Source organism: Heterocephalus glaber, unplaced genomic scaffold, assembly GCF_053883595.1.
Source record: "Heterocephalus glaber isolate CG9 unplaced genomic scaffold, H.glaber_assembly_v1.0 deba00000071, whole genome shotgun sequence".
NCBI classification, from domain to species: domain Eukaryota; kingdom Metazoa; phylum Chordata; class Mammalia; order Rodentia; family Bathyergidae; genus Heterocephalus; species Heterocephalus glaber.
The window spans coordinates 30,087-52,439 of record NW_028258137.1 but is presented as its reverse complement, the minus strand read 5'-3'; the positions used below and the strand labels follow the sequence as shown (position 1 = coordinate 52,439).

Here is a 22,353-nt window from a genome sequence, read left to right as displayed (position 1 = left end):
CTGGTCCTCTACTCAATAAAAATAAACAGGGGCCAGGGATTTAGCTCTGCGGTTCCGATGCCTGCCTCGCAAGCACAAGGTCCCGAGTTCCATCCCCAGTACCAAAAAAATAAAAATAAAAAGTGAAAATAAAGGTATTGAAAAATGTGGCCAGTGATTCAGCAGAAAAGTACAAAGCCTGCAGAGAACAGCAAGTCTGATCTATTCACAGTGAAAGCAAGAAAACCAGCAGCTGTCCCAAGGAAGCACAGAGCTGGATGTGCAAAGCAGTTCATAAAATTAACTGTCTTAAGTGTACTCAGGGTTACAAGAAACCATAGATGAAGGACTAAAGGAAACTTTGAAAACTATCTCAACAAATAGAGAATAGTAGGAAAGGAGTAGAAATAATAAGACCCAAGTAGAAGATCTGAAGCTGAAAAGTTTCAGAAGTGATATGAAAATCTCATTAGAGGGGTTCAGTAGCAGATTTGAGCAGACAGAAGAGAAACAGAAATCTTAGAGCTTTGAGCTTAGGTGAAGTTATCCAGTCTGTAAAGCAGAAAGAAAGAAAAGCCAGATGTGGTGGCATGCACCTGTAATCCCAGTACTCGGGAGGCTGAGGCAGGAGGATCACCTTGAGTTTGAGGCCAGCCTAGGCTATATAGTTCAAGGTGAATCTGAACTACACCGTGAGACCCTCTCTCAAAAGCACCAAAAAAGAAAGAAAAATCAGAGCCTAGGTCAGGGGTTTAGCTCAGTGGTGCTGTGCTTGCCTCACAAGTACACAATCTTTGGTACTGCAAAACAAAACAAAAAAACCCCCAGATCCCAAAGAACCTGTGATAATGTGTGATATAGGCCACCACCAAGACAACACGTGTGGCAGGGGTTCCAGAACAGGGCAGAGCATAAGGGTAGGAAGAATATTTAAAGAAATAATTGTTCAGAATTCCCAAACTGGGCAAAAGACGTGAACCTACATATCTGAGAAACTCAACAAACTCAACTCAAGGTAGCAGTAAACTCAGAAATCCACAGTGAGACATGCAATCCAGCTACCAGAGCCCAGGGTGGAGAATTTGAAGGCGGCAGTGACAGAGGATATGTGCACAAGAGTCTTCCATGAGATTAGCAGCCAGGTTCTCTGCAGACACTGGAGGTTGAAGGCATTGGCAACTTGCTTAAGTGCTGAGACGGTAAGTCAGCTAAGCCAGGCATGGTGGTGCACACCTGTAATCCCAGCTCTTGAGAGGCTGAGGCAGGAGGATTGCTGCAAGTTCAAAGCTAGCCTGGGCCTGGTGAGGTTAAGGACAGCCAGAACTACATAGTAAGACCCTGTGTCAAAAGACACCAAAAAGGAGAAAAAAACCCCTCATCTGGGCATTTCATACCTGGCAAGATGGTCTGTCAGAGTGAAGGAGACATGGAAACATTTTAGACTTTTAAAAGGCTAGGGGGTTTATTATTGGTAGATCTGCTTTGCGAGAAGTGCTGAAGGAAGCCCTTCAGGCTGAAGTGGAAGGACACGAGACAGTAACTTGAAGCCGTATGAAATAATACCAGTGACTTCCTGTAACACCTGTGGTGCCTGGAGGTTGGTGTAAGTTGCAGTGATGTCAGCCAAGAGTGTCTGAGGGCGCGAGGTCATCAATATCAAGCTGAAAAAGCCTGAGTGGTTCTTTAAGAAGAATCCCCTTGATGTGCCAGTGTTGGGAAGGAGCCAGGGTCAGTTGATCTGTGAATGTGTTCGTCACATGTGAGGACCTGGACGAAGCATATCCAGGGAAGAAGCTGTTCCAGTTGACCCTTAGGAGAAACCTTGCCAAAAGATGGATTGAGAGTTGTTTTCTAAAGTGCTATCTTTGATAGTAAGCTTTGTTATAAAACAAAATAAGGGAGACTGCTCTGGCATAAAAGAAGAATTGAAGAAAGAAGAGGTTCTGACTAAGAAGATGACTTTCTTTGGTGGCAATTCTATCTCTGTGACTGAGTACCTCATCTGGCACTGGTTTAAATGGCTGAAATTACTGGAGCTAAATGAGTTTGTAGCCCATACTCTAAAATGTAAGCTGTAGGTGGCAGCCAAGAGGGAAGATCCCCCAGTCAGAACCCTCTTCATTGATGTGAGGACCTATCAAAATTTCATAAGACTTGCATTGGGTGTGGTGGTGCACACCTGTGATCCCAGCAGGCAGCAGGCTGAGGCACGAGGATTTCTGCAAGTTTGAGGCCAGCTTGGGCTACATAATGAGTTCAAGGCCAGGCTGAACTACATAGGGAGACCCTACCTCAAAAAAATTTTTTTTTAGAATTTACGTACAGACAGCCCTGAGGCTTGTGACTGTGGGCCCTGAAGGAGCAAGAGTCAGCAGTGAAGCTTTGATATTTTCGTTTATTGATGTGCAAAATAATGTGCTTTCGTTAAAAAAAAAAAAAAAGAAAGAAAGAGGGCTGGGGATTTAGCTCAGTGGTTCCGGCGCCTGCCTTGTAAGCACAAGGTCCCAAGTTCAATCCCCAGTACAAAAAAAAAAGAAAGAAAGAAATAATACCAGCAAAGGTAACCACTTAGGTAAATAATAAAGGCCAGTATTATATTTTTGTAACTTTTTTCCTATAATACTTAAAAACCAAGTACATAAAACTGTAAAGAATGAACAGTCTTTTCAGCTCATAGTGCTGGGACAACTGACATTTGCATGCAAAGGAAAGAAGTCGGACCTTACCTCATATACAGTGGATCCCCAAAATTCACAGGGTCTACATTCCTAGAGCACCTGCAAATTGTGAAAAATTATGAATTTCAGACATGGTCAGAAAAATGCCTATTTTTAGTTTAAACCCTAAATATGCTATGTTTCCCACATTTATGTAATTTAACTTAGTAATGTATTAATAAAGCTTTAGAAGGAAGAGGGCATTTTGGAGGCATTTTAAGGATCATAAGGCTTTAAGAAGAACAAACTGAGAACACTTGTGACAGCTGCATGTGGTAGAGCAGCCTGTTAGGGTGCGGAATGGGGCATCTGCCGGCCATGGGTCATAGGGCAGCAGCAAGGAGAACTAAATAATGTGCTCAAATTGGCTATTTGCAGTCCTCCTGCCAAAAAAAAAACAACACAAAACTGTTGTGGAGGATATTTGTTTTTTCTGTGGAATAAGGGTTTCCATGAACAATTATTACTTAAGTTGTAAGGAAAAAAATCTGTGAACAGCTAAGGCTGTGAGCTCAAAACTATGACTTGCAGGGGTATACTGTACAAAAATTAACTCAAAATGGATAAAAGATTTATATTTGAGTGCTAAAACTATAAAACTCTTGGAAGAAAATATAGGGTAAGTCTTCGTTACCTTCAAATTGGCAGTGATTTTTTAAATATGTGCCCAAAAGCATAAGTAATAAATGAAAAAATATATTGGGCTTAAAACCTTTCGTATCAAAAATACCCCTAGACAGCAAAAAACAACCTACACACTGAAAATTATATATCTCATAAGGGTTGACAGAATAAAGAAATTAAATAGCTCTGCAGCAAAAAGAACACAACTGAAAAATGGACAGAGGTCTTGGATATGTACTTCCAGCAGTGGACAGCAGTATATGAAAAAATGCTCGCCATTACTGGTCATTAGGGAAATGCAAATTAAAACCTTGACAAGATACAACTTCATTCCCACCAGGACGGCTGCTGTCACAAAATGGACAAAAACAAGACTTGGCAAGGAGAATGAGAATGCCTTGTACATTGCTATTGGGAATGTGGCCATGGTAGAAATCAGTTTGCTAGTCCTTCCACAGTAAAACACAGGGTTCCCATATAATTCACTCCTAGCAGTTCCACTCCTAGGTATATACATGGGAAAATAAAAAATGTGTGTTCACACAGACTTGTATGTACATTGGATAGCATCACCATTTGTAATATCCCCAAAGTGGAACCACCGAAGATGAAGATGTTCACCAGTGAGTGCGTGAATCAACAGTACATGGTATGTGAAAGAGCACTTTGCGGCTGTGAAAAGGAATGAAGTGCTGCGACACGCTACAAGAATGAGCCTAGAAAAATACTCGCCTCAGTGATAGAGGCCAGACGGAAAAGCCACATCTCACATGTTTCCATTTGTACAAAATATCCAGAATACCCAAATCCAAGGAGATGGAAGTCGATTATCTGGGGTCAGACATGGGAATTAAAGTGAAAACAGGTACAGGGTATCTCAAATTGTGAAAGAAAATGTCCTACAACTAGTTGTATGATTTGATAAATTTACTGAAAGTCAATACGTATACTTTTATGGTATATGAATTATCAATAAAGTTGGGTAAACATAAAATTTGGCTAAAAATGGTGACTGATAGCCAGGCTACTCAGGAGGCTAAGGCAGGAGGATCACAGGTTTTAGGCCAGCCTGGGTAATTTAGTGAGACCCTGTCCCCCCAAAATAAATAAAAGGGCTAGGGATGTAAAGTGCTGTAGGTTCAGTCCCCTGTACTTGAAAAAAAATTTTTAAAGTGACCAATGAAGCAGTTTTGATTGACTTTGACTTAAGCACTGTGTTGAAGTTAACCTTGGCCTCTGAGCTTTTCGTTTAACAAAACTGACCTGGTTGCCTTTCGCAGCCAGGAGCACTGACTGTTGGCTGTTTCTCCTTGTTTGGGTCAGGTGCTGATATTTTTAATGTGTGCAATGAAGCTGCGCTGATCGCAGCCCGCTACCTGAGTCCTTCTGTTCAGGAGAAGCACTTCAAGCAAGCCATTGAGAGGGTCGTTGGAGGTGAGCTGGCTCTCCGGGGAGGAGGGCATTCCTCAAGCCTCGCTGCATGTGGAAATGTGAGCGACTTTCCAAACCCGGATTTGGGACTAGAGACCTGTCAGCAGCTCTTGTGCTTCTGAGGGATGGCCTCGGGTGGCAGCTGTGGTGTTTCCTGGGAAGAGCCCAGGGGACTGCAGGGACCACCCCCACTCCTGCTGCCTGGGCTCTCGTGGAACAGTACTTTAAAAGAATGAATGTAATGCCTTTATTATTATTTTTGGGGGGTGGTATTGGGGATTGAACCCAGGGCACTCTACCACAGAGCTATAGCCCCAGCCATTTTATTTTATTTTATTTTATTTTATTTTATTTTATATTTGATTTGATTTTATTTTATATTTGATTTGATTTGATTTGATTTATTTTTTGAGACAGATTTCATTAGTTACCCAGGCTGTGTTTGAACTTGCAGTCCTCCTGCCTCAGCCTCCCTGAGTGCTGGGATTAAAAGTGTGTGCTGCCACACCTGGCAAATACATTTTCTTCAGCTGAAGGGGTAGCTGCCTTGGTCTCCTGTCTTCAGCCAGCACACTGGACAGGGAGCCAGTCGCACACTCCCTTTTAGCTCAGGCAGCTCAGCGGATGTTAGGTCTCGGGGGCTGCTGGGCTGATCCGTCCTTCCTGGACCCTTCCTGGAGGCAGGCAGCGGCAGCTCCCCTTAGCATCCACGCCCCACATGGAGCTGAAGGCAGCCCGTGGGAGAGCACCCTTGAGGACCATCTGTGTGAAGTATAGCATACAGCTGGGCTTTGTGGTGCACACCTGTAATCCCAGCACTGGGGAGGCTGAGGCAGGAGGATCACCACGAGTTTGAGGCCAGCCAGAACAGCATAGCAAGACCCTGTCTCAAAAAAAACCCCCAAAGAGTATAACGTATGTATGTAGAGGGCTCATGCAATACTAAGTAGTGCAGACCAGGAAACCCCTCACTTTGAGGCTGTGCGGGCCTTCTGCTGGGCTGACTATCCCTGTAGCAGTGGGTTGGAGCAGTGTGACATGTGCCATTGTCTCCTTGTCCTTGTCCCATGCCTGTTGCATGCTGAGCTGTTAGGACAGTAGAAATCACCCCTCACTTTTCCATGCCCGGGTCTTCCTTCTTGTTCCACCGATGAAGGTAACTTTGTGATGACCCCTACGCGGCTGGCGTGAGCAGGGAGGACAGTGAGTGTGGCGCAGGAGGGTCCTCTGTGGAGGGCTGGGTGGTTGGGCATTCCTCCCTGGCCCGCACTCACGGGAAATGTGATATGTAGGCCTTGAGAAGAAGACCCAGGTCTTGCAGCCCAGTGAAAAGACGACCGTGGCCTACCACGAGGCCGGGCATGCAGTCGTGGGCTGGTTCCTGGAGCATGCAGACCCCCTGCTGAAGGTCAGTCGCGGTGACTGTCTGCGGAGGCAGGGTGGCTTCAAGACCTGATAGGCCTGGCTGTGTGACTGTTCAGGTGTCACCCACATGGCACAGCACTCACGCCATGGCCTTTACTTTCCAAGGAGGATGCTGGTCTAGAGTTTGTCCAAGATTAATTACTTGCGGGGTGGAAGGCAGAGCAGGCATGTCGGCTCCAAGTGGAGCCTCAGCCATGGACTCTGGTGAAACTTCAGTGTTAAGCTCGCTGGGCTCCTAAGCTTGGGATCTGTCGATGGCTCCAGAGTCTTCATGGCTGCAGGACCCACCAAGGTGGTCTCCATGTAACAGCCCCTGGGATGCTCTCCAGGGAAGCCTGCCTGGGTCAGGCCCCTACTGCCTTTGCACACGAGTCCAGGCAGCACTGTGAGCTCCATGCAGGGACTGACCGGCCATCCTGCCTTGCAGGTATCCATTATCCCCCGGGGCAAGGGGCTTGGCTATGCCCAGTACCTGCCCCGGGAACAGCACCTCTACACAAGAGAGCAGCTCTTCGACCGCATGTGCATGATGCTGGGGGGCCGGGGGGCCGAGCAACTGTTCTTTGGGAAGATCACCACAGGGGCGCAAGATGACCTAAGGAAGGTCACACAGAGTGCCTATGCACAGGTAAGAGGTGGGTGTCCTGGCGCAGCCCCACACCCTCGAGGCCACGGCTCATGCTGGGCTCCCTGTGGTTTCCAGATCGTGCAGTTTGGGATGAGTGAGAGGCTGGGTCAGGTGTCCTTTGACCTCGCACGCCAAGGTGAGGCCCTGGTGGAGAAGCCCTACAGCGAGGCCACTGCCCAGCTCATCGATGAGGAGGTTCGGCACCTCATCAGCTCTGCCTACGATCGCACTCTAGAGCTGCTGACTCAGTGCCGGGAGCAGGTAGAGAAGGCACGTGGGGCCAGTGGCTGTGCTGGGGCAGCTCGGGGTGAGGGCCACAGTGACCAAAAGCCTGACAGGTGGCGTTGTTCCAGGTGGGCCAGCGGCTGCTTGAGAAGGAGGTGCTAGAGAAGGCTGACATGGTTGAGCTGCTAGGCCCTCGGCCCTTCGCGGAGAAGTCCACCTATGAGGAGTTTGTGGAGGGCACTGGCGGCCTGGAGGAGGACACATCCCTTCCTGAGGGGCTGAAGGATTGGAACCAGGGACAGGAGGAGGGGGACACTGAGCAGCGCTTGCAGGGGAGCCCTACATAGCACTGCTGTAGTCAGATCCTCTCAGAGCAACTGCCAGAACCACCAGGACACATGAAACCAGCGAGAACCACAAACAGGTGTATTGGGGGCACTCAGGACCCGCATAGGGGGGCTGGGTCATGGCAGCAGCCAGCCAGGAGGTGGCTCCAGGTGGCTTCCTTGGCGAACAGCCAAGGAAGGCAGATTTCTCTCCCAGTCCCTGGGTGTGATGTCAGCCAGGGTTCTGTGCCCTTGAGAGCCTTACCCTGGCCTTTCCTTTGAGGTGGGACTCAGTTTCCTGAATGTCTTAAAGTCACTCATGGGAAGGTCTTGGCTCAGCACTGATGCCCTCAAAGGCTGCTGAGGGAGACCCAGGGAAATCATGAGCCTGTGAAGGGATTTTTGTCACCAAGGGAAGGCTAGATGTTAGTCATGTTAGACTGCTGGGAAGTGGGTCAGTGCTCAGAGAGGAAACCCAGAGCCATCAAGGAGTGTGGCTAACGGAGGGAGGTGGACCTTGGGACGCACCTGCCTGGGTTAGCCCTGCCCGAGCACCTGGTCTTTGGGCAGGTGAGGCTTACCGACCAGTGTTCCCTAAGGGGGCCTCCTTCCCCACAGAGCGAGGGTCTCCATGACTGTGCTGGCCCTCAGATCTCTGTGGCTGCCTCTTGGCCGTGGCGTCACGTTGACCCTCTTCCTTCCCAGTAGGAGGAAGGCTAGCTCCAGCTTGTGAGCTGAATGCCTTTTTAATGCCATGGGCTGAAAAGCCCTTTTCCTTGCCAGATGTAGTGAATTTTGTGAAGGCTGTAGGGTTTCATGAAGGTGTCCCCATGCGTCCTGAACCTGCTGAGTCACAGGATACAGAGCTGTGAGCCATCACTCTTGACCCCCTGGCACCTCTTAGTGCTCGTGAGCTCAGAAATAGAGGTCCAGCTGGGAATGGGCACTTTTAACTCTTGTTTGTAAAATGTACATTATTGAAAATTTAAATCTCCAGGGCTCAGCCTCCACCAAACCCAGATTAGCGAAGCCACTAAGGGTCCTGTCATGGCCTCATCCTGAGGTCCCTGTGATGGAGGTGGGGTGCTCTGTCAGGATGTCACAGCACTGTGGCAGGACCTCCGGGCTGGCATTGTCAGCATCGTATGGTGGTGCTGTGGTGGCCTGGGAAGTGGCTGACCTGGCAATTGGTTTCTGCCAACACCACCATATAGTCACTGGGTCTGTCTCTGAGGCTGGAATGAACCCAGGCCCTTTGAGTTGATCTCCCTGCAGGCTCTCCATCTTCACCATGTCGGGTCCAGTTGCCCCAGCCCCCATCCGCCACAGCTGCACGTTGATGACCCAGACAGTCTGATGCCAGGGTGCTGAGCCTCATGTGCCTGTCGGGTACAGGCCTCATGCTGTTTGTTGGCGCCCCACAGATGGAGCCTGTGGGAGCTGCGGGCAGATGGCCCCGGCCTGGTTAGAACTGAGGCAGCTGAGGCAGCTGAGGCAGCCGAGGCAGCCGAGGCAGGCCAGCCTGTGTCCACCTCACCTCCCTCTCTGGGAGTGGGATTTGCAGTGTCCCGGGAACTATGGGCCTTCCCTGGGAAACAAACAGGGCAGTTGCAGTCTGACTACCTGAGTCCTCTGCTGGCTGGGTCCCACACCCACCTTGGCTCCTGGGTGATTGAAGTGGGCAAGATCTGGCTCCAGGGCTCCCCAGCGACACAGCTGTGGGGGAACAGAGGGGTCTGGGACACCTGCATGGGGAAGGGGTGTCACCTAGGAACCAGAAACCCAGGGCACTGGTCCTTAAAATGACACCCAAGTAAATAAAGCCTGGTGCAGAGAGCCCTTGAGATGCCAGGCAGAGAATGACCCAAGGCCACAGAGTGCCCCACACTCGTGTGGGCCCACTGTGCCCTGGTGTCAGCTAGAGAGGAGGAGGCCATGCTGGGTGTGGTGATGCCCACCTGTAGTCCTAGCATTCTGGGAGGCTGAGGCAGGAGGGTCGCTGTGAGTTCAAGGCCAGCCTCTCATAGTCCAAGGCTGGCCTGAACTGTATATCGAGGTCCAGTCTCAAAAAATAAAAATAATAATAAAAGGGGCTGGGACTGTAGCTCAGTGGAGAGGCTCTGGGTTCAATCCCCAGAACCACAAAAAAAAAGAAAGAAAAAGGAAGAGTCCACAGGAGGCCTTTAGACGGTGGTGAAGCTTTAATCCCACTCTGAACGTGCGCTATGGAAGCTACAGCAGGAAGGTCGGGAGGCGTGGGACACACACTGCAGAGGTTGTGTGGTTTTATGTCCTTTGGGAACCAGGGATGGTGTTTACTGGGAGGCCTGGTGTGCGGGAAGTGGCACCAGGGCAGAGGGAAGCTTCTGGGTCCTGGCAGGAGCCCTGCCGCCTGGGTCTCCAGGAGCATGTGGTGGGAGTGAAGCTAAGGTCCTGCTGCCTTCCCCAGAAGCGTCAGCAGGGACAGGAGGGCAGGTCACTTTGGGGGGAAGCAAGCTTGAACTTGCGCTTCGAAACCAGTCTTGGTTTGTGGTCAGTCCAGACGCCTGTTTGTCCATTTGCAATGAACATCCATCCTACCAGAGAGCAGTGGGCTGGCCCTTCCAGACCCACCAGAGCCAGGCCACCTCCCTATGTAACTGCCTGCCTTGGGACCTGGGGATGGGCATAAGGGTGTGGCGGGAGGGAGGCCTGCCCCAGCAGTCTAGGCTGTCAGGCAGTTGGCCGTGTGTGGTGTTCCAAGCTGGGGAGGTGCACCGGGCCCTCACCCTGCGGCTGTCACATGGGACTGAGAGGAGACACGGTCTTGAAGTGGGCTGGGAAGGGGCCCTGGTACCAGCAGTGCCTCCCTGGGCCAGAGGGGTGGGCAAGACGGAGAGTGTGGTGGAGATGTTTGCCTCGGGCCCACACATGGCTGGATGGCAGAGCACCTCGTGGGCCACACCGGGCCCACTCTGGCTTCCAAGCCTCGTGGCACAGGACCTGTGGAGATTGGGGCTGATGTGAGGACTGGTCCTACGGACGGGAGGTTGCAGAAGGCCCAGGCTGTGCTTGCTTCATCCTGAGCCGTAATATCATGGCCCTGTCGTCCCTGTCCAGGCCAGGCCTAGGCAGCAGCTGGAGGTAAGGCTACTGGGCTGTGCTTGTGCTGGGTGCCCAGAGGCCTGTGGCTGGCAGCACTTCCCTGGCTACCAGGAAGCTGGCTGCCAGGTGACAGCTGGACCCTTGTGGGGAGGGTGCAGTGTGTTGCCAGGCCAGGACTGTCTGCGTTTGCCATCGTGAGGGTAGGTGGCCCAGCAGTGGAGACAGCCTAGTCTTCCTTGGGCCCCTCCACGGTGAGAAATGTGTCCACGATCGCAGCTTGCCGCTCCGGGTCTCCAAGCGGCTGCTTCTCTCGGTTCTGCTCGGCCCTCGTCCTCGTCCAGGAGGGGGAGCGTAGGCAGCCTGCTCGGGGCAGTGGGTGCAGACCTGGCGGGAACAGGACATGGGCTCTGTGGGCCCTGGACGCCTTGAACACAGGGCCTGCCCTACACATTGAGATGTGAACGCGGAGTGCGGGCCTTGTCCCCAGAGGCCCTGCTGCCTTGGCCATGGCTCACAGCTCTGCCTGTGTGACCCAGCACCATTGTCACCTGTCCCACACGACTCTTCATTCCCTTCCTAGGGAGAGGCTGTGAGCGCTGGGGGTGGTGGCTGCATCCAAGCCCCTGCCTAGCCGCAGGCCACTCCGCCCTGTGCACATCTGTGGGCACGCAGTGGGGCAGAGCTGGAAGGGGCTCATATCGAAGGTGGCTGAGCCAGGGTCTCCAGGGATGCACAGGCTGCCCCCACCTCCTTCCAGGGAGCAGGTGGACAGCAGGCCCACCGGCAGGGTCCTCTGTGGGGTTGCTCCTCCAGTGAGGCCCCAGCATGTGTGTGGGTGGGCATCGACCGGGGCCATGTGCAGGCTCTGGCCTGGCTGGGGTGGGTGGGGGAAGCAGAGCCTGGGCCAGACTGTGGGGTGGGGACTGGCTCCTTTGTTTGCATGCCCCAGAGCCTTCACTGGGCAACTGAAGATTGCATTGATGACCTTCAGTGCTGGAGACAGACTGAAGGACCCACAGGGCTTAGGAGAGACACCAGGCAGTGCCATGGGGCCTCCTGGTGTGGAGGAGGCAGACAAAGCAGGAGGGCTGGGGGCCTGAGCCAGTCGGCATGGTTCTGAACAACCCGTACTGAACTCAGGACTTCGGGCCTGCCAGGTGGACGTGGCACCACGGAGCTACATCCCCGGCCCTTCTGGTTGCCATGCTTCGAGAACCAGAGGCGAAATCAAGTCGGGGTTAAGGAGGGGCCCAGCTTGGCACATGCAGCTCACCCCACTTTTGTGCTTGGCCCAAGTTATAATTAAAGGTCACATTTAATACATTCTACTTTTGAAAGAATGGTTTTGGCCTCTTACTGCTCATTTGAAAAGTAAAATTAAGTAGAGGCAGTTGTGAAGGAGAGAAACTCCTTCACGCTGGGCGAATAGGGTCATGAACTGGTGTGTGCTTAGTAAGACGAGCTTGGGATGAAGTCGGGGCTTTTTTTGGCTTTGAGACAAGGTCTCGCTTTTTAGTGCAGGATGCCTTGAACTCACTAGCCCAGATTGGCCTCGAACTTGTAGCGATCTTCCTCCCTCAGCCTCCTGAGTGGTCGAATTACAAGCATGTGCCTACCACACCTGGTGATGAAGTTGTTTTCAAAAGTACGGTTCTGGGGAGTCTGTTCCCCCACCCAGCTCCTCCCCTGTGCACTTCCAGACTCACCTGCCGGGGATTCACTGGTCAGGTTTTCATCATCGGAGTCAGCAAAGACCTCAGCCAGCTCCTGGTCTGACATGTCGGTGAGCTCAGTGAGGTCCAGGAGGTCAAAGTGGACCTCCAGAGAGGAGACACTGCTCAGGGGCTCTGAGAAAGTGCAGGAAGCACAGTCACCCCACAGTCCAGCAGAGCCTGGAGATCTGCACTGCTTCCTGGAGCCCTTGGGGAGGCTGCACAGGCTGCCATGGGCCAGCCTGCCCCAGGTCTGTGCCGCACACTTGAGCCTGGACAGTCCCAGCTCTTTGTCTTTCTGTGGCTCGACTGAGGCCCAGCCCCTGGCCTGTGCTGCAGTGCTGCCCCATGCCCAGCTCCTCACTTCCTGTGGGATGGGGTCCCCATGGAGTGCAAGGCAGGTCACGGTACTTACGCCTCCTCTCTGTGACCTGCAGGAGACCTGGTGCTGGGATTGGGATGCCTGCCGCCTCCTCAGCCACAGGTGTGTGGCCACTGTCCCCTGTCCCATGGGCTGGGACACCCAGGGCAGCCTGCTGCACCTCCACCTCCTTAACGATCCCTGCAACCAAGACAACAAGACATCATTCCCTCAAGACTTACGGGGACCCCAGATGCCCCAGGGTCTATATCTGGGGAGGACAAGAGGACTTAACACCACCAGGGGTGGCCCTGTCTCCCTTGGGGACGAGGAGGGACACTGCAGCGCATGTGGTCCTGTGGGCTCTGTGCTGGCTCTCCTGCCCTTCCTCACCTAGTCAAAACCTGTGCCATGTTTGAATTCAGAATGAAAAGAGAGGTACATGATAGGGTGGGAAGTGGCCACCCATGGTCCTCACAGCCCTTTGCCACTGGCCCCACTGCACCATGGGGTGAATGCTCTTTCAGGTTTCTATGTAGGTTTTGGTGGGGGTTGGTGTTTTATTTTTTTAAGACAAGGCCTCTGTAGTCCAGCCTGGCCTTGAACTTTGTGTGCCAGGCTGGTCTTGAACTCACTGCAATTCTCCTGCCTCAGCCTCCCCAGTGCTGGGATTACAAGTGTGCAGCACCACACCTGGCTTAATTGCTCATTTTAAATCCTTTTCTTCTGTCAGGCAAGAGCAGAGGCCCCTCCAGGCCCTGCTTGGGTGAAAGCTCCCTGTGTGCCTTCTGGGTGTGCGAGCCAACATCTGGGGATCACTCAGCCTCCCACCTGCAAACCCTGGGTCTCTTTGAGGTGCTTCAGATCCCCCCTCTCCTCTCCAGCCTCAGCCCACTGCAGCCTCTGTGGCACCCACAAAGCCGGAGGATGGTGAAGTGACACCCAAGGGCCCTGGGCCCCAAGGCACCATCTCCTGTGCTACTTCCCTGCCCCTAGCCCCTACCCATGTGGTGCCCCAATAGCAGGCCCCCTGGGGTGCATGAGTGCCGGGGTATTTTGGACAGTCAATGGGAGAAGCAGCTGCCACCCTGGGGTATGCTGAGGGGCCCAGCTGTGTTCTGACAGCTGCCTTGGTGGGAGCCATCCTGTCCTCCCTGCTGATGTGGGTGCCGTCAGGTGGGACATGTAGATCTGGATCATCCTGCACATCCCCCACACTCCCCAGCTGAACACAGGTGCAGAGCCCAGGCCTCCTGAGTGAGGGCTCTTCCCTGTGGAACAGAGCCAGGAGGTGGGTGAAGGCAGGGACTGCATCCTCCTTGCCCAGTCAGCCTGGGTCCTGCAGCCATCCTGGGGCCTGAGTGCAGTCACTGTACAGCTCGGGGGCATAGGAGATCTGGTTTCCACTTCTCTGGCAGCAGGAGTGTGGTTTCTGAGTGTCCTTGAAAGGTACAGTTCTCGCTGCTGTTGTCTTCCCAACCCCCAAGCCCAGTAAAGACATCACCCCATCCAGGGTGTACCAGGGATGTGATTCGAACCCTGTTGGGAGCTGGGACAAAGGCCTACAGAGGGGAGATGCCCAGGAGCCCCCAGGTGTCCCTTCCTGAGGGCCCAAGGGTGTGATTCATTTCCTGCAGCCCTATGCTAGAGTCAAGTCTAGAATGCTTCCCACAGCTCAGAGCTGGTGGTGTGCTTTGGGTAGGCTGGGAGGCTCAAAAAGGTGCTGCCGTCTGCCTGCTGGGGGCGGGTGACTGCCCCAGGTGGCCTTCAGCTCCACACTGCCCTGCTCTCCCCCAGGGTGCACCTCCTCCTCCCAGGGGCCCTGAAACTGAGGACGTTCTGCAGGAGATCTCTTGTGTGGAGATACCCCATCTTGGGCAGGTGGCTCTGGGAAAGAAGAGGATGGAGGAGAATGGCTTGGGGGTTCTCTGTGCTGAGTGCCAGGCAGTGCTGCGCTCCACACTGTCCCCTGACATCACTCACAACAGCTACAAGGGAGGGCACGAACCGGGGCATGAGTTAGCGGGGCCAGCCTTTGAATGCAAGTGAGACAGAATTGGGTCTGTCCTCACAGCTCCCTTCCCACTGGGTAGGGCACCCATCCAACCTCCTGAGTGGCCACACTGCTCCAGACACAAGATGACAACAAAACAGGATCCTTGCCCTTAAGAGGGACACACAGCCTGGAGCAGTGGGCCTGCTGCCTGATTTAGGGAGGGTCCAGAGGGCCCTTGATAGACAAGAAGCCTGAGGTGGGTGGCACCTGTGTGGTCCTGAGGCGGGCCTGGTGTCCACAGTGCATGCAGAGGTCCGGAGAGGAGTGTAGCTCAAATCCAAAGCACAGCCTGGGCATTGAGTCAGGGGCAGGAGACTCGGTGGGGTGTGCAGGCCATGTGGGCGTTCTCAGGACTTTGGTTTCTATTCTGAGCCAAGTGGGAGAAGCTGTGAAGGCACAGCACCCACCTGCATCCCTTTCATAGTGGAGCCAGGGAGGATGAAGTCCAGGGCGGAAAGAAGTCTGCTCCTGCCTGCTGGCTGCCTCTACAGTGCCGGCCCAAGGACCCCCCAGCCAGGCTTCAGGCAGAGACAAGCTCTGTCCAGCTCTTGTATTGGGGAGGGACTGGAAACACGGGTGTTCCTTGTTGTGACCCTGGGAGAAACTCCAGCCCCCAGGCACAGTGGCCTTAGATGATTGTAAGAAGCCCCTCTTCCCATTTTAGGAGTGGGTAGGGTATTAGAGAGGGCACAATGTGTACCCCTGAACTTTACTTTTTAAAAATTTGCCATGCTAGGACTGGGAACCCAAGGCCTCATGTACGCTAAGAAGGCACTTTTACCCTAACCCCAACTCCCAGCCCCTGAACTTCTGAAGTCACTGTATATCCAGTTTTTGTTCTTCTCATCTCCCTTTGCCTGTGTCCTCATCTTTGTTCTGTGAACCCTGGTACCCTGGGCTGTGCCAAAACTATGAGGGAGAAAAATGTAGAAGATGCAACTTTTTGCCATCAAGAGCGTGACTCTCGGAAGAATGTGATGGGGACAGGAAACTGAAGTCAGAATGTCAGGGACAGACAAGGCTTGAGCCCCCAAGAAGGGACCAGGGTGATCTCAACACAAAGTGGTGCAGCCCTGTGGGATCTGCAGTTCCGCTCCTAGGTTCGACTGAGAGAAATGAAAATGTCCATTAGTAGATGAATAGCGGGACCAAGTGTGGGCTATCCACATGATGGAATAGTATGCAGCAATGTAAAGGAACGTGGATAGGCTTCAGAAACAGCATAATGAATGCAAGAAGCTAGGGTCCAGAGGTAAGTCCATGGAAAGTAGGTCAGTGATTTCCAGGTGTATGAGGTAAGGGTGTGGAATGGGTACAGATCTTTTTGGAGGTAATAAAAATATTCCAACAGGTAGTGGTGATGACTGCACAACTTTTTGAATATAATAAAAACAGGGCCGGAGATTTAGCTCAGTAGTGCTGCTGCCTGCCTCAGAAGTGAAAGGTCCTGAGTTTGATCCCCCGTACAAAAAGGAAAAAACCTTCCATAAAAACCATTATATGCTTTAAAAGGATGAATTTTATGGTGTATGAATTACAACTCAATTAAAAAATGACCTTAGCTGAGCACGGTTGTGCACCCCTGTAATCCCAGCACTCCGTAGGCTGAGGCAGGAGGATCACCACGAGTTAGGACCATCCTGAATTATATAAGGTGAACCTTGTCTCAAGAAACCAAAAAAATAAAAATTGTAAAGTTTGGTAAGTGAAAGGATGAATGATCTCAAGACTATAAGTGGCTGTGCTGAGAATAACCCACGTCGTCTACACCCTCTCAACAAGCTCTTATGGGAAGAAAGAACACATTCCCTCCAGGCAGGACCCACTGTTTCTCCTGGGCCAGAGGCACAGCCCTCTGACAACAGGCAGGGGTGGGGCGCTGCAGCCTGGCTGAGCTGAAGCAATGGACTCAGAGCCCCTGGAAAGCCTGGCCAGGGCAGGGACGTGTTTCCAAAGCCCCAGGAAGGACCAGGGTGTGGCTGCAGCACTGTCTGTGCTCCCGTCCCAGTACCACCCCTGTCAAGGGGAAGCCCTTGGCGCCCCGAAGGGCTGCCAGACATGACCTCCAGGTCATGGAGTTTGGGGCCATAGCTGTGCCCCTCCAGGTCTGAAAGAGCCCAGGTATCCCTGGGCTCTGTCGCTGGCCTATTTTCCAATACATTCGTGACAGGAAAACTTGGCCCAAATCTCATATTCCCTGCTGGGCTCCTGGGGCTCTGCCACTCTGCTCATACCATCAAACAAATGGATTAATGAATTGATGAATCCAAATCAAAATGGCTGCGGGAAGAGAGGTGGTCACAGAGGTAGAGGTCCCCTGTCCCATCTCCTGCACCCTTGTTCCTGGATCCAGATCCTCTCCAGGGTCCTGCGGGGGCGGGGCTGACATCTGACCTCAGGCCACCCCACCGCCCCACCCCCTCCAACCCCCGCACCCAGGACAGACTTCAAGGCCAGGGCCTGTTTCACACCTCCGTGGACTGCACCCTCTGATATTAAGAACTGCTGTTCATTTAGGTGCGAAAGTGCTGTTTTACTGGTGCTTTGTAAAATTTCACTTTTTAATTTCTTAAGTGGATATGGACGATCCCTGTCTAGATTTGCTTAAAGCACCACGAAGGGAGGTTGGTAGTGGTCTGCATGAGCTGCCATGGCTCAGTCCATGGTCTGGGGACTGGAAGGTTGGAGATGGAGTTTTAAAAAATAAAGTTTCAAAAGTAAGGGAGAGGGCTGGGGATTTAGCTCAGTGGTTCTGCCGCCTGCTTCGCAAGCATAAGGTCCCGAGTTCGATCCCCAGTACAAAAAAACAAAAACACGGAGAAGTCAGGAATAGTCACCAACCTAAGGGCTCATGAGGGTTACACAGTAGAGACCGAAGCCCAGGGTACAGACGGGAGCGGGGCAGAAGGTGCCAAAGGCACAAACCCTCTGGGCTCAGGGCCCCGTCCCTGTGTCCCCAGTGGCAGCCACCTGGTAAATCACACACACTGAACGCATTAGGTATCTGAAGCCCTGGTCCAGAAAGGGGTGTATTCACAACCTCCACCGCTCTCTGGGCTCTGGGCGCTTGCTTGAAGCCCTTCCTTTCCCTTCTTCCTCCAAATGCTCACCCTGCAGTCTTCCTGTGTGGGGGTAGAGGCTGCTGGTCCCACGCATGGTTGTGGAAACTGAGGCTCAGGGGGACAGTGTCTCAGCTTGGAGATTTCTGCGCCCCCAGCCCCTGCTCTGCAGACTTTCCCCCTTGTGGTGCCCCCAAGCTGCTACTGGGGAGACCCACGGTCCTGGGATGTCAATAGCAAGAGCTCGGATCCCTTCCCACAAGTGACAGACGGGGAGGGCCCCCAGGAGCCCCTGCGTATGTCTGCTGCTTTGTGGCAGTGACAGGGGTCCCCACCACATGCCCCCACCCCCAGCCAGAGGAAGCCACTGTGTGTGGCCGGGGTGGGGTGTGGGTACTGGCTCGCCTGGCCCCCAGACGCTCATGCTCCTCGGGCTTGGGACCTCTGGGCCCTCAGATGTTGGGTCTGGCCAGGCAGGGGGAGGGGTTCCAGTTTGTATGCAAGTCCCTAGGCCGTGGATCCTGAAACCCTCTGGAAAGGGATCTGAGAAGAAGGGATTTTCTGTTTTTCCCCTTTATTAGCCATCAACCAGGGTGAGGCCAGATTCCAAGGAGCTGCGCCCGGCAGTGGGCTCTCAACCCAAGGGTCCTCAAGGCCGCACCCCGCGCACCGGCAGGCAGATCCCACCTCCCGCGCCGCGCCCCCCAGCCGGGGCCGCAGCTGCGCGAACAAAGCCGACGCGGGACCCGCGCCCCGGAACCGGTCGGGACCCCGGACTCCGCCCCAGCCCACACCAGGCTCGGCTGGGGGGTCTCAGAGAGTCTCCGGCCCCACCAAGGCAGCGCCAGGCGGGTCTCCCAGGCCCGGCCGGCCGAGCCAGTCGAGGGGCCGGGACGGGCGGGCAGGGCGCAGCGGCAGCCGGGTTCCTGTCCTTAGTCCAGCGCGCGGAGGGGCGCACTCACCTCCCGGGCCCTCTGGAGGCTCCATTTGGCCGGCGGGCGCGGCGGGGGACGCAGGCGGCGTCACCCTGTCCGGGAGCGCCAACAGCTGCGGTGCCGACTCGGCCCCGGCTCCGGGCGCAGCGCATCGGGGCAGCAGCCGGGGGGCCGCGGCGGCGGGGAGGAGCCCGCGGGGCGGGGCGCGCAGCTGCTCCCGGCCGCGATCCCCTCCCCATGTCGCCGGCCCGCCGGACAGGTGCGGCCCCGCCCTGCCCGCGCGCGCCCCCTGCCGGCCCGGGCCCGCAGACCCCGCCTCAGGCCTGGCTCCCTGCGAGGCGCGCCCCAGTCCGGGGCTCCCGGGAGGTGGGGCGCCGCAGCAGCTCCGCACCCTCCGGCCTGGTGAGCAGCGCAAGTCAGGGTTACTCTGCGAATCCACATGGGGGCGCACGAAGCCAAGACGTTTAGAGGCGAGGTAGGGGGAGAGCCAGGGTGGGGGCGCAGGCAGCGCACGCGGGTCGGGAAGCCCGGGCCTGGGCGAGCTGAGCCCGGAGAAAGCCCAGCGCCAGGCCTGACCCGAGCCCCCAAGAGCGGACAGGCTCTTGCGAGCTCAGTGTGTCAACCTATCCCCCACCCCCAGGGATTGAGCCACGGAACGCTGAGCCGTATCTCCAGCAACTCCGCCCTCGCTTCGTTTCCAGGGTTGGACAGGGTCTCACTAAGTTGCCCAGGCTTGCCATCTTCCTGCCACAGCCTCCGCGCAGCTGGGATGACAGGCGTGCGCCGGTGCACCCGACCTGTGCCAACTTGTTCGTGCACATATCACATATTTCTCCCAGTCTTTCCAAGAAGGAGGCATTTTGATTTTCCAGTTGAAGAGGCTGAACACAGAGATGACGACCTGCGTGGTAACCTGCTCAAAACGGCACAACTTGGGCCAGAAGTCAGTAGGCCTAACCAGGCTCATGCTTTGCACTTTGATAGAAACAAAACAAAACTCTGTGTGTGTGTGTGAGTGTGTGTGGGTTGTAGTATGGGAGTGGAAGAGATGTTAAAGGAGAATGCACTGCACCTGCAGGGAAGGCCCAGAGGAGCACCGTCCAAACAGCTGCACTAGCCAGTCCAGCTCCAAGCCCTGGCTTTCTGCCCAGCTCCAGAGACACCAGTAGTCTTTGGCCTTTGAGCCTAAAGGCAGACTAATAGGTCCCTTTTTAATTTCGTTTACAAAACAAACCCAACTGCTATGGAAAGCCCTCAGAAGTGCTTTCTCTAGGACAAGCTGAGCTGCCTGCCTCCCTGCTGCCAGCTGAGGCAAGAACTTCTATTCCAGGGAGGAAGCTGTGTTGCAGGGCAGGTGGTGGGGACGGAGCAGACCAGTGACCACCCTAGGAGGTGATAAATGGGAGCCACTCTCAGTCAGTGGGGGCAGTAGACTCCATTTCCCCCATATAACTACAGAAATTAAGGAAAAAGGCCACAGCAGTATTCCTTCCAGAGCCTTCTACTTCCATTGAGACACCTCTGCTTGAGTGATGTCAGGGCGAATAGTATGTGGCAGATGTAATGTATGGTTCCCCAAGACTTGGTTATAAGAAGGCTTCAATTGAGGCCGGGGATTCAGCTCAGTGGTTTTGCTGCCTGCTTTGCAAGCGCAAGGACCTGAGTTCGATCCCCAGTACCAAAAAAAAAAAATAAAAAAAAAAAGAAGGCTTCGGTAGGCCCAAGCACCATTCGGCAAGGAAGCCCAGGCCAGTGAGAGGCTGTCTGCTTGTGTTCAGGCTGGTGGTGCCACTGCGGTCATGGCTGGCAGTCAGCCTCACCAGGGAGAGGGTATGATTGAGGCTGAGAAGTCCCACTAAGTCCTGGCCACTTTGCAGATTCATGAGCAAAATACACATTAAGGTCACATATTGAGCCACTGTATTTTAAGGTTCTTTTTATGCATCCAAAGTATCTGTAATGGCAGTTGTTGTTTTATAGTGATTCCCATTTGAGAGATGAATAAATGACAGAAAGGGGCTCTTGTCAAAGGTTTCCCAACTGGTTATCAACAGGCAATCTGACTCCTGAGGCCAATGTCTTTTTTTTTCTTTAACTTTTCATGATGAACATTCTCAAATACACACGTGGAGACAATGGCATGATTAATCCACCTATCACCCTGATCCAACAACCTCAAACTCCTACCTGGTCTTTGTCCTTAGATGCCTTTCTGCTGCTGGATTGTTTTGAAGCAAATTTTATATACACCTGTCATTTCTTTTTTAAATACTTCATTTACCTCTAAAATAAGGATCAGTACTGTTATCCTTACATCTGGGACTTCAGTGAGTTAAGGCAGTCCTGAGGTAGTGTACCTGGATGTCTCAGTGGTTGTTTTAGGAAGTCAAACATTGGACAAAATGGTGTTGGCTTTTATGTATTAACATTTGCTCTGAGATTTTGCAGGAAGCTTGAATGCCATTTTTCTGAGTTTCTGAGCTGCACAGTGTGATATTGAATAGAAGTTTCTTAAGCCACACATGTACAGAAAAAACTTTTCTAAAAATAAGAACTCAAATTCAATATGAAAAGCACACATCAGAGTTGGCCTTGTTGGGAGCCCAGGGAGTCTGTAGCCAGGGCTTCCTGAACCATTCATCTCTGCTGTCCACACTGATAAGCCAAGCTGTGCTGTTGATTTGTGATAAATGAATACCCTGCTAGGCTATCCTGAGGTAAACTCCTATTCTTGCCCTTTTTGCTGAAAGGAGTTATTGTTAATGAATTTATTTAATTCAGCACGTGCTGCCAGACTTATAAAGCAAAAAGCCAATCATCATGAAGCACCTAGGATATTGCATCTGTTAAGTGTAAATAATAATAATTACTCTGCTGTGCTACCCAGCTGTACCACCTGCTCTGCCAAACCTCCTGTGGGCGACCTCACTGCCACCCCAGCCTTGGCAAGGAGGCCTCTGTCAGGCAAACAGTCTGGCACAGTGGTGCTGGCTCCTGGTTGCCCAGTCTCTGCAACTGGGCCAGACTTGACAAAGGCCTTGGGGGTTACTACAAGTAAATTATGCTAGGGCTCTGTGCTCCCTCAGTCAATGATCCCTCCAAGATCTTTTCCTCTCCAAAACCACACAGAGCTTGGGTGGCAAACAGGAGGCCTTCTCTCTTCTCTGTCACACTCAGACCCCCACCTCTGAGCAAGGCCAGATCTCATGACTGGGTAGAAACACCTGAGCCCACCGGAGCCTTGCTTCATTACTTTGGCCCAACACAATGTTCATTCCAAAATCATGAGGAAGCAAGGCCTAGTATGAGAACACTTTTCAAGATGATGGTAAAGTTGAGAACTTCAGAAAAAGCAAAACAATAAGTGGTGCAAAAAGACAGGCACCTCCTTGTGTGTATGCAGTAGTGTGGTTGCAGGGACTGGAAGTTCACCTTGGAAACTGTAAAATAGCAGTTCTCAGAGCAAGCAATTAAAGGAAAGGAAGAGGCAGCTTTTTTTTTTTTTTACACCTGTGATCGAATTCAGGACTTTGTGCTTGCCAGGCAAGCATGGTGTCACTGAGCTGTATCCCTGGACCATGACAGCCCCCTTTTTTTTTTGGTACCGGGGATAGAACTTAGGACCTTGCACTTGCAAGGCAGGTGCGGCGCCACTGAGCTAAATCCCCAGCCCGATGACAGCCCTTTTTTCCAGCGCTTTTCCAGACTGGAAGCCTCTGGCAGAGAGTAGATGGGACCACAGAGGAGGTCTCTCAGGCAGAGCAGTTTATTTTTAAAGGGGACACTTTCTG

At 53.1% G+C, this 22,353-nt stretch overlaps 2 protein-coding genes and 1 pseudogene across 13 annotated transcripts in view; 2 read left to right on the top strand and 1 right to left on the bottom strand.

Annotated features, from left to right (window-relative positions):
- Positions 1–11,779, top strand: part of LOC101723550 (mitochondrial inner membrane m-AAA protease component AFG3L1) — a 39,843-nt gene extending 28,064 nt beyond the window's left edge. For 10 of the 11 annotated variants that reach the window (XM_087192388.1, XM_087192404.1, XM_087192308.1 and 7 more), the window contains 5 exons: positions 4,644–4,754; positions 6,044–6,159; positions 6,604–6,804; positions 6,880–7,074; positions 7,158–11,779. In XM_087192388.1, coding sequence (XP_087048514.1) covers positions 4,644–4,754; positions 6,044–6,159; positions 6,604–6,804; positions 6,880–7,074; positions 7,158–7,376 — 842 coding nt within the window. In that variant the 3' untranslated portion in view covers positions 7,377–11,779. The remainder of the gene's footprint in view (positions 1–4,643; positions 4,755–6,043; positions 6,160–6,603; positions 6,805–6,879; positions 7,075–7,157) is intronic. The other variant, XM_087192350.1, reaches the window with a different exon arrangement.
- LOC147830569 (glutathione S-transferase omega-1 pseudogene) lies at positions 1,617–3,956 on the top strand (annotated as a pseudogene).
- Positions 9,534–18,752, bottom strand: Dbndd1 (dysbindin domain containing 1). Of its 2 annotated transcripts, XM_004842608.3 has the most exons (4): positions 18,590–18,752; positions 12,567–12,713; positions 12,146–12,286; positions 9,534–10,823 (listed from the first exon to the last, which is right to left on the bottom strand). In XM_004842608.3, exons 1-4 carry the CDS (start codon positions 18,612–18,614, stop codon positions 10,666–10,668), a joined length of 471 nt encoding a protein of 156 aa, XP_004842665.2. In that variant the 5' UTR covers positions 18,615–18,752; the 3' UTR covers positions 9,534–10,665. The 2 variants fall into 2 exon arrangements, with proteins under 2 accessions (XP_004842665.2, XP_087050006.1); XM_087193880.1 differs by lacking the exon at positions 12,146–12,286.
- Between the last annotated feature and the right edge of the window lie 3,601 nt (positions 18,753–22,353).

What these genes read in the sequence shown, in the direction of transcription:
- Dbndd1 (XM_004842608.3), bottom strand. Translation starts at nt 18,614, where the DNA reads ATGGAGCCTCCAGAGGGCCCGGGAG. An exon ending in GCCTCCAGAGGGCCCGGGAG is followed by an intron (nt 12,714 to 18,589) that starts GTGAGTGCGCCC and finishes TCTTGGTTGCAG; the next exon opens with GGATCGTTAAGGAGGTGGAG. An exon ending in GCAGGTCACAGAGAGGAGGC is followed by an intron (nt 12,287 to 12,566) that starts GTAAGTACCGTG and finishes GCACTTTCTCAG; the next exon opens with AGCCCCTGAGCAGTGTCTCC.